This window comes from Rhipicephalus sanguineus, chromosome 9, assembly GCF_013339695.2.
Source record: "Rhipicephalus sanguineus isolate Rsan-2018 chromosome 9, BIME_Rsan_1.4, whole genome shotgun sequence".
NCBI lineage: Eukaryota > Metazoa > Arthropoda > Arachnida > Ixodida > Ixodidae > Rhipicephalus > Rhipicephalus sanguineus.
In genome coordinates, this window is record NC_051184.2 from 38,313,887 (window position 1) to 38,329,653 (window position 15,767).

The 15,767-nt window shown below is 48.6% G+C and overlaps 2 protein-coding genes across 2 annotated transcripts in view; both read left to right on the plus strand.

Moving 5' to 3' along the window:
• The window catches only part of LOC119405455 (gamma-aminobutyric acid type B receptor subunit 2-like), a 541,724-nt gene that overhangs the window by 253,346 nt on the left and 272,611 nt on the right, over positions 1 to 15,767 (plus strand).
• LOC119405014 (G-box-binding factor-like) lies at positions 7,846 to 14,786 on the plus strand. The gene is made up of 2 exons (XM_037671759.2): positions 7,846 to 8,164; positions 12,444 to 14,786. Exons 1-2 carry the CDS (start codon positions 7,984 to 7,986, stop codon positions 12,734 to 12,736), a joined length of 474 nt encoding a protein of 157 aa, XP_037527687.1. The 5' UTR covers positions 7,846 to 7,983; the 3' UTR covers positions 12,737 to 14,786.

A 15,767-nucleotide genomic window follows, 5' to 3' on the forward strand; every position in this document is an offset into this window, starting at 1 on the left:
CCTTCTTGTAGATCCCGCCTGGTATTACTTAGGTCCTGGTGCCTGTTGTCCACGCTACTAAGTAAAACAGACTACTTTACCACTGCGCAGCATTTCGCTGTTTAGTACTTTCCCGAAATTGAAGCCCTATGCCGGGATGCAGTACAACGAACTCGCACAGGATGGCACACTCTCACGGTAGACGCTTGCATGTCACAGTTGTCGTAAGCACACGCATCGAATGCTCCGAAAAGTTTGTAATTCTCGCCTCACTTGTACTTCAGAAGCATCAAATAACAGCGTTCGCTTTGGAGCGCGCACATTGTTACGATTCAGTCGATAAGGAGAGGGTTATATCAGTCCTATAGAGCCAACGTACATACGCGTACCTCGTCAAATTGGCAGCTACTCTCAAGCACTCAAATGGTAGCTGGAACACGAGATTTTTGGAGAGAACAAAGAACATCGTCGACTATTCGAAGTCCAGTGTAAAGATGGGAGTACCTGTTTTGTCGTTGTCTGAATCACCTAGACTGGACCAAACAGCGCTGAACACGGGACGGTGATAGAAAGACAGAAAGGGCGCCGATAGGTCTGAATCACACTTGTCTATAGAGCGGCCGAGCGCGAGACTGCGCACGCTGGCGCAGTCCGCAGCTGCCACCAAGTGTTAGCTACAAGCTTCCGTTCACACTTGAATTATAGTGCAAGGACCTATAGCACACGGTATGGCTATCTTTACATTATTACGGCGTCGGTCTCTGCAAATATTTATTGCGATAGCAATTTCATGGACACTCGACGGGTTCTTGCCGTCGCCGTCATGTCCCGTATAAAGTCCAAATGGATAACATCCCCCGCACATCGTACGTTATAACCGCGGGCGGGAGCGGGAGCACGCGAGCGGGAGCGGCGAACGCGGCTTAAGCAGAGATCAAACGAGCCGGCCCATCTCTGTCGCTCGCAGGGCGCATGCGAGAACATCACCCCGCTCGGGAAGCCTGCCGTCGAAGCAGAATGGAAACGCCCTGCCCGTCTTTAACGAGCATGAAAATACGTGAGGGGGGGGGGGGGGGGTAGGGTCGCTGGAGCAGCAACTGTGAACTTTGTAAGGGCGCGGTCGCTATCGCTGGCGCGCGCACTATCACGCTATCTCGGCAGGCATCAGCGGGCGGCTCGTGTATCCTTCTATGTGCTGCGCTCTTAACGCGAAGAGACTGTGCGAAAAGTGTCCCTGGAGCGGCCGTATTCTCTTACACCAGCGTTTTGTAGAGTTGCGTGAGATCAGATCCAAAAGAGCTGCCAGCCTCACTTCCTATAACATTACAATTTGTTGCTAACGCATTACATCGCTTGCGTTGAAACTTTGACATTTTTTGCAAAAATAAAAAACGAGAGCTCAAGCGGCCGACTGGCCGCCCTAGAGAAGTGTGATTCGGACTGCAGCTATGACTGGGCTACGGGGTCGTTCGTTTTTTCCTTCACTGCTTCGTATTCGCACGCAAGTTGTTTTTCAGGTTGCCAATAAATATATGATTTGTTAGAATTCTTTCGCGCGCTGAATAAACCCCCACGACCTTTGGCTGGCGTTCTCTTTTTAAATCGCAGCTTGTGGAGCTTCGGCGCAACCCGCAGGCCGGCGAACACCGCGTTCGGGCCACCCTGAAGCCGCTGAAGAAGTCGAGGCGCGATTCGGACGACGAAAGCCTCTTCACCAGGATCAAAGTACTGCAGGATGAGAACATGCGCTGCAGGCAGCGACTAGAAGAAGTAACGGACTCCTTTCCACTTCTCCTTCTTTTGTATACAGCCATGGTTTTGTTCGAGCATTTTTCTTTCAGGAAGGCCAAATACAAACATTTTATCATAGCAGAGGGAGAAGGGAGACAGGAGATGAGGAGGACAGTGAGGTTGTCCTGAAGGAAAAATTCGGCAAGATAGTTTGCACAAGGGAACAGGACACATGGGACTTGAAAAGTAAGAATACAGAAAAACAGGGACACATATACTGCTTCACAGTCTGTCAACATTGCAGCCTACTGTGACTGCTCCATATCACTAGTCAGTCAGAAAAAAAAATACACTAGTTCAGGCTACGGCCTCTTGCGCAGGTCTGTTGTCCTTAAGAACTGCAACAGTGCTGTTGTCGCCCTCAGTTGCTGTAATTAATGAGGTTCGGGATAGCCAACTGGTTTCCATTGATAGTGATATTTGACCGTTTGAGCTGATGTAATTATGAGCGATCCTTTCCGTACACTATAGCGAGGACAGCCACACGTGATGTGTTGAATGGCCCCCGCGAAACACGTTGTGGGCCGTCCCGATGCGAAAAGCGAAACGCTTCTTCACAGCCACTCTTAGCCGTATAGTAAAGGCGGAAAACTTACTTAAGTTGCAAGGTGGTGAGAAGCGATAATATCACTTTAAATACTATTGCGTTACATGCCTGCGGAATGCACCAAACGTACAACATTGTCTGATTACGTAGATACTTCTCATTGAAGTCAGAATTGTTCGTTATAGCAGCAGCATTAAACTTCAACAGCCGGGAAAGTTATCAACCACACGCAGCGATCTGTATGTGATTGTTTGCGACTAACCGTGCCCCGCTTTTCGCGCTGTTTCGTTCAAATATGTTGCCTTGCCAACCACCTTAGGTTCCACACATGGTTAATTAGAGAGTTTTAGTGCCGGGGCCCCGAAGCTGCTTGCGTACGTGAGCTTTTGCGTCCCTTTGTATTCTCCTTGGGTGCGGCTGGGAGTACAAAGGGACGCAAGAGCGCGCGTACGCAAGCCACTTGGGGTCCCCGGCCCTAAATCTATTATAGCCATCAAGAAAGCGCCTCGTTTTCTTCTCTCATTCCTTACGAAAAATACTAGCCTCGTTGCTACGTGCATTAACCTAATCCGCTGACCATACAAGAACTTCAAGTAGGGAAGTTAAACAGACTGGTTTCGAGATTATTCATTCGTGAGGTACAAGACCGTTATATAAACGGGGGCAATACGCAGACAACGTCGGTAATGTCCCGTCTCTGAGGTGTCTGCGTATCCTGCTTGTGTCTCGTCCTACAGCTACCTCTAACCAGAATTAACAAGTCCTTAAAGAGACGTTCAGCAGGGTAGATCGATTGTGGGTCTGAATCTCCATGCTAAACTCAGCAGTAGCAACAATACGCGACAAACGGCCGCCACCAGTGATGTAAAATCAACAATTAATCAGATGTATGAGATACATGTTCCATCTTAGCTTGAAAGAAGGCGCTGACTTCGACTTTTGATCACAATTTTTTATCTGAACGATTCAGTGACGAGTATATGTACTTCATAATTCCGCTAACGAAACACCTGCACCTCGATGCTTTGCGCTACATTTGCGTCATGAAGTTGGACCAACTTACTCAAATCGGCGTGCTAATTCTTTTTTTTTCTTCTTTTCCCAAAAAGTGAAAGCTATCCATTATTGCTCTTCATTTTTTTTTCTTTTTTTTCCAAAATAGATTCTCGAGAAAGAGAGAAACAGTGCCAACGCGTATTGTTAGTGCGAATTCGCCAGTTCATTACATGCCACATGATTTGTGTAGACCTAAGTGCCACTTTTACCAGATCTACTTGTCGGCACCTAGACTGTTTCTAGCTTTGTGGTCGACAGGGTAAGAACCGAGGCTCCATTATATGTATCTCTATTTGCAATTAGTGATTTGTGCCCACCTTGTATTCGCAGGCAACATAATCTACACCACACTGCCCGTAAGATACACCGGGCTGTGCTCAAGGCAATAGAGGAGTCTTTAAGTTCTTCGTACTGTATTATTGTATCATTCATCATTGTCAAACGTGAAAATCTTGACTGCTTATGTTTAATTTCTACAGTTACAGACATGGGACTGTTCTATCGCTTTTTAATTACTTGTATACCAGCAGTTGGTGATAGTGCAAAAACGCTACCCGTAGTCCCAGCGTGATGAATTTCAACACAATCCTAATTCACGGCCTAATTCACGCTGATCGGTGTACGCGGCACCGTTTTGAGCGCTCATAGTATTCGCCGGCAAATACCGCATGCGCCGGCAAACCATTCTTCATATTAAACTGCTGTTGAATGACATGTCCACCTGCACGTAATCACCACGCGACCTGGTGATACAACTTCGTGACACGAAGAGATGCACCGAAGCAGGGGCATTGCCGAGTCCCCAATATGGCACGGACCAAAACCACCTGTAGGAAGAAAACCAACACCCTGAACGCGGTGAATGACACGCGCTGATATTGCCTCGTTTCATTAGTGAAGTGCGAGGTGTGGACATTGCGTGCTTTACTGGACGTCGCTCCCGGTTTTTCTCTCCCCGTTTCGTTTCAGAAAAACATTGAGTTGCAGTCATTATTGTTGAAGCTAAAAGATGTAGAGCCGGTGATAGTCGTCACGCATGACGCCATTACGACGATTCCAGAAGTAAGCTCACCTTCCCAACTCGAAACCTCAGAGCGTGGTAAGCCTGTCATTTCGTACCGTCAACTGTCACTAGATGGCTCTCCCATCTGTCGCACCTTATAGCTACTGTATATGCTATAACTTTAGGTAGCACAGTTTGGCGTATGTCTTCCAAACGCCGCTAGCAACCGTGCATTGCGGAGAAACCTGATGCTCGGGGCAATTTTTTTGTATTTCCCGGCCATGCCGCTGCCGGAAATTGGTTTGACACTAGTCATCGGCAGTCAAGTTAATCGCCGGCCAGCGACACGCCAGGCATGTCGATCGACGACACGCCAGGCATGTCGCCTGCAAAAATGGAGTGGGGTTTCGCTGCATAGCATTGGTTGCTAGCCCGGCAAGATGGCGGACCTACGCGCAACTCTGCTACCTAAAGGTAGCGTGTACAATAGCTCTATCACAACTTTCAGTTCCACGTTGCTTTTTTGTCGTATCGACATCACTAAGAGAACATGGTATCTGAGTGCTGTCCGTTCTTCTTTGTGCCGCTTTCCAGCAGAAAATAGCAAAGAGGATACGACGTCAATAATCTCCATCAGGTCTGTAACTGAAGAGGACAGTTTCATGAGATATCGGTGAAAGGTAAGCCTCACTTAGTATATTCGTCAACGTTCTCTTTTAAACGATGTGCAGTGCTGAAGAGGAGTGAAAACGTGTGCCCCGTGCCATTTGGCAAATTTTTTTTACAAAGAACCTCGCATAGCGCGCTCATCTTTGGGCTCGTTTTGTTGTCATCTATAGCCGGACACAAGTTAAGAAGTCCGAAGAAGCCCCGCCCGGACGGCCGAAGCGCAGAAGCCGATCGCCTCCGCGACTAAACAAATAGTCCTACCCATGTACATGGGAACGTTCTCCGAAGGCGGGGTCACCTGCCGTCCAGCTCACGACATCATTCTAGAGTGCGCGCCAGTTGGTGCAGGTTTGTCTGCATCCGTCTTTGAGGAGGAAATGCCGCGGACTTCTAAGTTGTACCCCGCAATAGCAAGTTCCAAGGCGGCAGCTCTTGCCGCAGCTGTCAGTGTGATATGCGTGCTGTAGGAAAAAAAAAGAGCCTTTTGACTCCCTTCGGGTAGTCCTGACTTGCCACGTATATCACTCTCTTTAAAGAGGCACGTCAACTCTCTTTGGAGATCATCGTACTCTCTTCGTAGAGTCGTTTGACTCACAAGAGAGTCATATAAGTGGCAAGTCAGGCTCTTTTTCTTCTTAGAGTGTAGTAGACAGCCAAAATCGGGAACTCGCCACTGTTTCCTCTTCTAGGCTTTGGGTGATCTCTTTGCACATAACCCGAAAGCAGTCGCCACGGGTGAGAACTGTAAATGGTGAAAAACACAGGGACGTACCGGAGCCCGAACTCGTTCTGTGGTCGCACCAAGATGTACGCTCTCCTAGAGCATGCTCTTATCGTTGCATTATCGTAAGTCAAATTGAACGGCATAACTTAAGCCAACGCCTCCTCTAGAAAGATGCCTGCCGCGACGGCCAAAAACCTGCTGCCCTCTCCTTTTTCCTCATTTCTATTGGAGGTACTGAAGGCGATATCTAGTGATCCTTGTGATGGACGCTTGCAACACACATGCGCGCATGCGCACACCACCGCCCCGACCCCTTTGCAGGAGATAGGGTAGTGTGCCTCGATGTGTGCGCCCCCCACAAAACGCGCAACAAAACGCGCATCAAGGCACCCTAAGATAGGGGAGCATCTAGTGCCATCTCTTGACAAGCAACCACGACTTGAGGCAGGACGGCTTCAATGGGTTAGCGACAGACACCGCAGGCGTCTTTATAGAGGAGGCGTTGCTTAAGCCAACGTTGCTCAAGCACTGCCTTGGCGTTTCTTACCATTGGAGCGTCACACTGATGATGAAACCACAGAGACGACCCGATGTTCAGCGGCACTTGTGTTTGTTGACGGCGGCCAGGTGAACACAGCGCTGACAAAGAGCGACGCCCCAGTTGCTCCACTGTGCCGTAAGACAACCCCGTCTTTGTCGTCTCCCTCGCCAATCGCAGGAAACCAGTCGTGTAGTCATCGCAACGTCATGAGTTCTCTCCATAGATCAACTAGAACAAAAGGAGAACAAGGCCAACGAGACGGGCGTCCGTTTCGCTACCCTGCATTGAGAATAATCTAATAGGAAATAGAGAGACGAAAAGAGCGAAAGTATGAGCACGGCAAGAGCACGGAAGGGTGCGAAAGCGTGACTATAATCGGTCCGTGCGACGGCCGGTGTTCTTTAAAGGACTGCAGCGTTGCACGGATAGCATTTTGTGCGGATAGATAGATAGATAGATAGATAGATAGATAGATAGATAGATAGATAGATAGATAGATAGATAGATAGATAGATAGATAGATAGATAGATAGATAGATAGATAGATAGATAGATAGATAGATAGATAGATAGATAGATAGATAGATAGATAGATAGATAGATAGATAGATAGATAGATAGATAGATAGATAGATAGATAGATAGATGGGCGGACGGACGGACGGACGGACGGACGGACGGGCGGACGGACCGACAGACAGATAGATAGATAGATAGATAGATAGATAGATAGATAGATAGATAGATAGATAGATAGTAGATAGATAGATAGATAGATAGATGATAGATAGTGATAGATAGATAGATAGATAGATAGATAGATAGATAGATAGATAGATAGATAGATAGATAGATAGATAGATAGATAGATAGATAGATAGATAGATAGATAGATAGATAGATAGATAGATAGATAGATAGATAGATAGATAGATAGATATGAAACAAACGAGTTCACTGATTCACACAGAACAGGAGAGCATTTTGCAGTACTACAGTCAGTCGTACATGCAGCTTTGTTCTTCGGATAAATTTCTCGATGTCATCGAATTAATGCAGCCTCCGTTCAGACTGCAGGGATCACCTCCTCTCTTACAACGAGCTAACAAAGCACTTTTACCTAGGACGCAGGGTCTTCCCCCCTCCGCACAGTAAACTAAATAGAGCACAGGCCGTTACGCTAAGGCTCTTACAAACAAGAACCTATCCGAACCCGCTGTTAATTACCAAGATTTATCCGGAGTTCTCTACTCCTACAACATGCCAAACATGCCACGAAACCATAGATCTCACTCATATGCTCTGGCGTTGCTCCGCGTTACGCAGCGACAAGGAAAACACTGAAGAGCGGTGGGACGCAGCTCTGCGCAGTCCGACATTAGAGGGACAATTATGGGCAGTCCAACGGGCCCGCGAAGCGGCCGGAAGGCTAGGTCTTTCGGTCCCAACGTGGGAGCGGCCCGCTTCGGGCTAGGAAACTAGCACGACCTATTGGACCACAATAAAGTTCTTTCATCCATCCATCCATCCGTCCAAGAATTCCGGTTTCAGAAAATGTTATGCTAGGGTCCATTCGACTTCCTGTGTGAGAAGTGTTCACCTCCCTTCCCGGGGCACATCGCAGGAAGCTCTCGACGGCGTCGCTTCAGGGCAGCCCGGCCGCCCTGGCCGCCATGGGTCGCGGCGGAGGAGCCAGCCGGCAGCAGCGCAGCGGTAGCGTCCAGCTGCGCCTCACGCAGCAGCACCACCACCAGCACCACCAGCAGCCCGCGGCACCGTGCGGCAGGGAGTCGCACCACCGCACCCTCGCCAACGGGCTCGCCCTGCACGCCGACAGGGCCGCCTCCTCGGACGGTGGGTATTAATCGCCCTTCCTGTATACGCCTGAAACGAATCAGCCGTTCAAATACGGGACAAAGCGTATAAACACTCGCACTGTGATTACAACACAGTGCAATGCATGTCTTAACAATATTCGTTGCTGGACTAGTTGGTTCATAATTTTAAATACTGGATAGCTCGGAGTCCAACATAGCACAAAGAACACTGCTGCATAGGAGAGTTGAGTTACGAGTAGCGCATGTCCTGTGCATCTACGTTATTTCTTTGTCCTGTGTTGAATCCTCGCTCTCCAGTATTTAATACGTGCCTTTTTTTTGCGTCATTACAGCAAAAGCAAATAATACATAAAGAAAAAAATCTACCTCTGCAAACTGGGATTCACACTTGTCCCCTAGCTATCTGTAGTTGAAAGCCGGACGCGCTATAATTAGTCTATAACAAAATCGTTCGACGGAAACCACAAAAGCTTATGTATACAAGCATCTGCGCATTACGTTCGAATCTTTTCTTGTATTTTTGCTCTTGTTCCTATATAACGAAGCGATTATGAACTGGCCGGCTGAGAAGCAAGATTGTGGCGTGACGTAACCGCGCTGCGCCTGTCCAGTGAATTATCGATCATAATATTTGCGAGCATCGTATCTGAAGCTATCAGAAAATGGAGAATGCAACCGCTTAAGCGTATTGCTGGAGGGGTGAAACCCCATCTCTACATTCTGTCGAAAACGCGCAATGGGCAAGCGCTCTGTCCGCGGCTTGCGCGTCGCAACTCTTACGATGAACACAACGGTATTGTTTAGAGCGACTTTTTCTCGTGAATATCAGCGCGAACTTCTCTGCGGCTGATATTTCTTAGCAACTTGAATTGTGAGTCTCAGATGCTAGCCTGTGCGGTGTATAGAAACTGGCATGTCATGCCCCGCCAAGTCTTTGTGTTGATTTGGTGTAAACATCAAGACAGGAAGGAGGAAGACTTGGGGTCCTATTCTGGGCACTGTCAAATTCCGCCGTATTGTCAGATTCTGTAATGGTGTCATTTTAAGCCAATCAGAGAGCCCGTAGCAGCCCTCTGAACAAATAAGAGCTGACAAATGGCGGAATTTGAAAACATGGCGGAATTCGTCAGTGTACAGCATAGCGCCCTAGGACAAATAACACTTGTAAACAGGGAAGGCGCCAACTACGAACCATTTTTATTCCTTACGTAACGGAAAATATAAACAACCAGACTACGTATCATCAACTCAAACTAAAGCTGTACTGCATCATATCTGTATTGAATTCTCTCAACGAATCAGAATCCTGTGAGGTTAGAAAACCGACCAGTGACCACTTTCGCACCGCGCTGCTTTCTCGTTTCACTTATTTCCCTCAATTTAAACTGTTGTTCGTGCAACGGACGCAGCTTCGTGAATCTTGTAGCAGTGTCGTCACCAGCACAATGATCGACCTAACATGTGGGCCTACAGTCGTGTTTATTGTGATGAATGTCAAGAGCGTTCAGGTTCAATGAAGGAACATCGTTACTTCTGACTTCCCGCAGAGTTGTCACCTCTGCTTGCGCTTCCAGACCAGGACTGTCAAGACTTCCAGTCAGATGAGTGTAAGTTAAAAAGAACAATCGCACTGGACGAGCGACGCCAAAGCACACACGCGCACATCACTCGCTTTTGCCTACGCACTGGCATACCGCTGAGCTTCACGCTTTTGTATTGTGCCAGAGTTACGCGAATGTAGTTCTTTTTCATGATAAGCAGAGATAACCATAGGCGTGCATAGCGTTCTCTATTAGGAGGGGGGAGGAGGGGGCGATGATTTACCGCATACTCCCCCACCCCCTTCCCCCTCTGGTCGAGTCCGAAAGGACGCGAGCTTTCCATGAACGCAAAAATAAAAATAAAACAATGGCATGATTCTCACAACAGCCTGCCTTTGGTTACCAGCTTTCCAGGGACAGTTCTTAGAACGGAAAGGCCTCCATTGCTATAAAAAACCTGCATGACCATAAACACTCTATTTTAAACAATGACTTGACAGGTCCGACTGAGTTAAGGTATCGGGCAGACATGGCGCCCCTCTTTATACAGCCCCCCCCCCCCCCCCCCATTTGTAAGCCCGCCTACGTGTATAATCCAGCCAAAGAGTGCACGCAGTGAGCTTCCACTCCCCCCGGCATGGCGAAAACTCTCAGAAGCGCATGAATGAATCGCTCCACGTTTCGCTTACGCTTCTCCTTCCGGCCACTCACAGTTCACGCATCACGCAGTTTTCCGCACACATCTGCCGGCATTTTCGCCGACGCTATGCTCTTGCAATCTTGAGTGCTCTCACGTAGCAGTTTCTTGTTATGCCATGGCGGCCGGATGTGTGGGAGCACTTCAAAGGAGGGCCGTTGGATATGCTATCCCGATGATGAAACGCTGTTTAAAACTACAGTTGCTCGTATCTTGTTGCCAGCTGAAGGACCGGTGTTGTGAAGGTTGAAAAGCTGACACACGTGTCCTTTAAATATTCTATAGAAAGGGATCAGAATAGATGTGCTATATACGTGTCGTTAGCAAGTAAACTGATACACACGTACGCCTTGATATACGAAGGGCCTTTCTCTGCACTTCCGTGACACGTGTTACACCATCCAACAATATGAGCGCTGAGCACATCCTAGGGCGCACATCCATCCCTCCTTGTTGCACAGATTTATCATTTGTGCAACAACGAGGGCCTCCTGTTATCGCGTGCTATACAGCATTGTGCCGCACACGTTGAAACTGATATGCTGCACAAACTATTAGAACACCTGCCTTGTTTAAAAAAAAATGTTTGTTCGTTGCAGAGAACATGGCCCACAGATAATGTCAACGGAGACGATTAGAACGTTATCGTATTCTTAAATGACGGAGCAAGTAATGTCATATGTGGAGCCAATGAGAGAGTCTCTTTGCACCTTAACAGCTCGGGGTCACGTGACCTGAGCTGGAAAGTCACGTATGACGTCCCACCACCGCCGTACAATTTTAGTGAAAGGCAAGATTCGGCCTGACATTGCATAACTATCGTTATTTTGCCAGTGTCGTAAGCTGGCCCTTGTCACTGGGAGGCCAGTAACCTTCGCAATGCCGCGTCGCGGTTCTCACTATTTTACCAGCACCACTGCTACAATAGCCATGGCCGACAGCAACATGCCCCTCTACTAGTGATGTCATACGTGCCGTTTTTATCGAGATCACGTGACTCCGAGATATTGCGGTGATCATAGACTCTGCCCCAAAGCCAACGTTTCGACAAGGGGACTTCGTCTCCTTCAAAGTACTGCCTTCGTGAAAACTTTCGAGAAGACAGGGCCCAATGTTGAAACGTTCGTTCCGGCGAAGTCCCTTGTCCGACCGCAGTCCAGCTCTCCGCGTCTATATCTTGTATTGAGCCTTTGTCTCGTTGTTGTTTTGCCTCCACGTAAACTAATGTTAGCCATAACAAACCACAGCACTATCACAAGAAGAAACCAAAATGAGTATCCCTGTTTCCAAAGTTCATCTGTCTTCTTTCTTTGAGATTTTGTGTCGTGCTTCGCACAACGAAACGGTAGCTTAAGTACTGAATAGGAAATAATTTGGACTGTATTGAAAGGTTATCCTTCTACACTGCCAAAAAAAGCAACTCTTACAGCGACAAGAGGCGTGGTAAGATATAAAAAGGCGCAGAAAACGAAAGACCGCGGAGCTGGTTGCCACATCGATAAGCCCTCGCAACAGCTCACCGTGACGTCATTGATTCTGAGTGGCGTCTACTCGGGCCTAGGTAATATTTGGTCGATAAAGATGCACGACATTGCATTCTGAAAGAGACAAAGGCTGAACTCCAGAAAGTTCTAAAGACTAAATGAGATACGATAAGATACTCGGAAATCTGTGACGTCACCCTGATATGTGGGCGCTAAAACTTCGGCATAAAACTTGAATAGAATCCGAATATTGATCCCCTTTTTTATTCAGATATATTCAGGTTATTCATCACCATTACATGATGGCAGGAGCACAGACAAAAAGCCATTTTGATAAATTCCTTGAGGAAGGCCGTGCCCCTGTGAAGAATGCCTATCTCTGAACAGCTAACGCACTACTCATGAAAGTCTCTAAAATAATGTTTGGAAAGCGCGCTTTGTCTTTGTAAACTGAAACAGTGCCTCTCTTTGACGCCTTTCAATACTGACCCACACTACAGTTCCTAAGAGTCGTTCCTCTTTCTTTCCACACACCATCGGCTTCCCGCTGCCGCATCCCTCGTGCCCGAGCAGCCCCGGAGGCGAGCCCTCACCAGCATCAACATCAACAGCAGCAGCAGCAGCAGATGAGCGTGCGGCGGCGTGCCAAGAGCCTCGGGGCCCTGCGCGGTCCCGAGCAGCCGTCGTCGTCCTCGCAGCACCACCAGGCGTCGGGCGCGTCCCCGTCGGGCACCGCCACGGTGTCGCTGATCGAACCCGACGGCGCACCGCTGCTGCCGTTCCTCTTCAGCCGTATGGTGCAGGACAGGACTGCGCTCTACTCCAGCTACCCATCCATCAAGTGTGATATCGTCGAATACTTATGAGGAACGCTCCTAGCCTTCGCGTCCTCGTCTCGCCAGCTCAAAATGTGAAAACCAAAGGGCAGGGGGTGGAGGGTCCGGCCCAGCCCCCCCCGTCCACTCGGCAATATGCAACGTGCTTCGTGTCTCCGCTCTACGTGTGCCGTGTCCAGGTGGTGGCGGTGATTCTCAGTCGCCACCGCCGGGCCTCGGGTGAACTTACAGCAGCGGAGGGATGATGTCCCCGGGTACGGAGAGGAGTCGTGGAACTGTGCCGCCATCGCCACCGCCTCCTCTTTGCGGGGAGGCCTGTGTTCTTCGGCTGTGGTGCTGGCTGCATTGCCGGGCGCCAGAGTGTACAGTAGTGGTCTTAGTGTTTGTAGGGAGTTCTCGCCAACACAGGGCGAAGAACAGGTGCTCAAGGGCGGGAGGTCATGGCAGGTGAGGAGTATATATGGAGGGGACGCTGCGATGGGTGGCGAAGTTGAGTGAGGGGGAGTGTCAACATAATCTAGTCTGGTGGTGCACGGGAGAATTGAGGAGAAATGGCAGGAATGTTGTAATCACTGCAGGTTATAGACGCGTGGAATTCCTTGAAGTCAAACTTTTAAACAAACGAGAGGCAGGGACGACTGGAAAGTGTTGAGAGGAGGTGCAAAGATTAATGGAGCGATTCCGGAAGAGGCCATCACCGAGCTTTGTCCAAAGCTTACGACTGCCCTTAGTGAATGATTTTTCTGACAGTTGGCCTTACAAGCGGGCTTTTCAAAAGAAGTTGAGAGAGACAGGAGGAGAGGCAAGGACACTTACGGTCCAAAAATTGTTTAAAAGGCTGACCTATCTTCTTCCCTTTCCTTGATTTGTCGCTTTGCTTTTGTGTTGTTAAGTAAGTTCCATCATCCTTGCTTTCATGTATGCTTACTCCAACTGGTCATCTGTTGCATAGCGCTCCTGTCACAATAGGATAAGTGTCAGGGTAATGGCTAGCGACCAAAAATTCAGTTTTTTGTACTCTGCTACTAGATCATCCCGCTTGAATTTTGCACACAGGGCAAGTTTAAGAACTTTCGGTCCTTGATGGCCCGCAACAATCTCACACTGCAGCACGGAAACAATCAAAATCATCATCACAACGCCACGTGAGTAACGTGACCACTTCACTTAAGAGCACAAATGCGGTACACTTGCCCTTGTGGTACTGTGTACTGTTCCATCCGCCTGGCTTCAGCCGCCTTTGAGAGCTGTTCTCGCAATGCCGTCTTTCTTGCGGGTGGGTCTGGCCCATGGCAGACAGGACTATACCTCTTGCTCGCTTTCAACAACATCAAGAGCACGAATCATAAACGCCATTCTGTTACCGGGGCTCTAATGCTATCGTTCCAACGGACGAATCTGATAGGGTAATGCGGTGGACACGTCATGAGGTAACTTTCCTTTTGTTTCGCTTCAGAAGGGTTGTTCTCCGTCGGGTTAGGTGACGGCAGTTGTTGTCACTGGACAGTGTTCGGGAATAGACTTGTGGGGAAACATGCGCTAGAAATATCCATGCATGTCACAAGATGCGTGGTGGGTTGAAGGGGTTAAACAGAGTAGCGATGTGAGAAATGTAAGGGATGGTCCCGGGTGAGAAACCTTCGTTACCAGCGTCTGCAGTTGGGTACTGCCGCAGCACACAGTTCTCGAACAATGGTGTATGGGTTCTTTCTTTCAAACCCGGCTCTCATAGTACTGTGCCAGGAGCCGGCACTGTAGCCGTTGTTGCGGCCATACATGTACAAGACATTTGCAATCAGTGTGTATAACGTTCGGAAATGTGTGTACCAAAGCCTCTAAGCTCTTTCCTGTCAGAGTCGTAACGTCCGGTGACCGTTACCCTCGCACCGATGCCGACGTTAGTTTTTACGATACTGGGATTTGTACCTCGTTCTCTCTGTGCATACAGGTTGGGGCAAAAGACGAAAAAAAAAAGAGTCGATACGTTATAGCCCGCATCAGCGAACGCGTGATGTGAACCCCCCCGGCATTGGGCAAGCGTTCCCGCCTCTCCTCCTCACCCAGCCTTACATCACCTCCTTCCCGATGGCCACACCAAGGTTTCTTTTTTTTTCACTACGACCGTCGATACTATTTGAAGGCTTCGGTTCGCGAAACTGTCTTTAGCCGCTTACGAATGAACGAGCCATTTCACAAGCCGACCGTTTGATCACGCGGGGTCCGCGTTGAGCTCTGCGGTAACCGAGTACAGCTGGCCGGTTCGGGTTCACACATCCAACACGACAGGACGCGCCGGTTAACTTATGCTTTTCCAGGATCTCTGTCGTTCGATGAGTAGAAAGCTCCTTAAATCGCCTATTCAAACGAATGTGTTAGTTAACCAAAGTTCGGTGTAGTAGAAAGGTCGCTAGTTTTCCGAAGCGCCATGATAGTGAACGGCTTGTCATAGTGGCGACGCAACAGACGGGCCTTCGGGTTGAACGTGAAAGCGCTGTGCGAACGCCCTTGTGTATTGTTAGTGTGTGCCAGTCATGCATGCTGTGCGTGTGTGTTACGTATAAGGGCGCGTCAGCGCGCGAGAGCGAGTTTTGTGTGTCATGGACATCTCCAGCTTTGCAACAGTAAGCGTCGAGCCAGTAGATTGCGCAGTTTTAGACTCCGCCGAGTGCGTTCTGGGCAGCGGTAACGATGGTTCACACACGTCTGACCACAGCGAATGTACGAAACGTAATGTTCCGTGAATGAGTACACCGCACGGCACCGCCGAGCGTTGGGACGATTGTGTAGTTGACTGTACCGCTCTCAAATTTGACCTTCAACTCCGCAATCGATTCAGACTCTCCCAAGAAACTATGAGCTCAAGTAAATGAAATTAGAAGAAATTTCGTTCTATCCTAGCTATTACTGGCTTAGAGCCAATTACAAAGTTTAAAGGCAAAGCGTTGCAGAAAGTTGCCAGTCCGAGTTTGAGGGGGAAAAAAGATGGTGAAAAAACGAACGAATGTTAAATTCGGTGGTTTAACGATTACGACAGAAAGGGATACAGGCAAGAAAGCATCTA

Excerpts from the sequence above, each read along its gene's own strand:
- LOC119405014 (XM_037671759.2), top strand. The coding sequence starts at position 7,984 with ATGGGTCGCGGCGGAGGAGCCAGCCGGCAGCAGCGCAGCGGTAGCGTC. Across the intron at positions 8,165-12,443 it reads CAGGGCCGCCTCCTCGGACG|CCCCGGAGGCGAGCCCTCAC; the intron begins GTGGGTATTAAT and ends GTGCCCGAGCAG.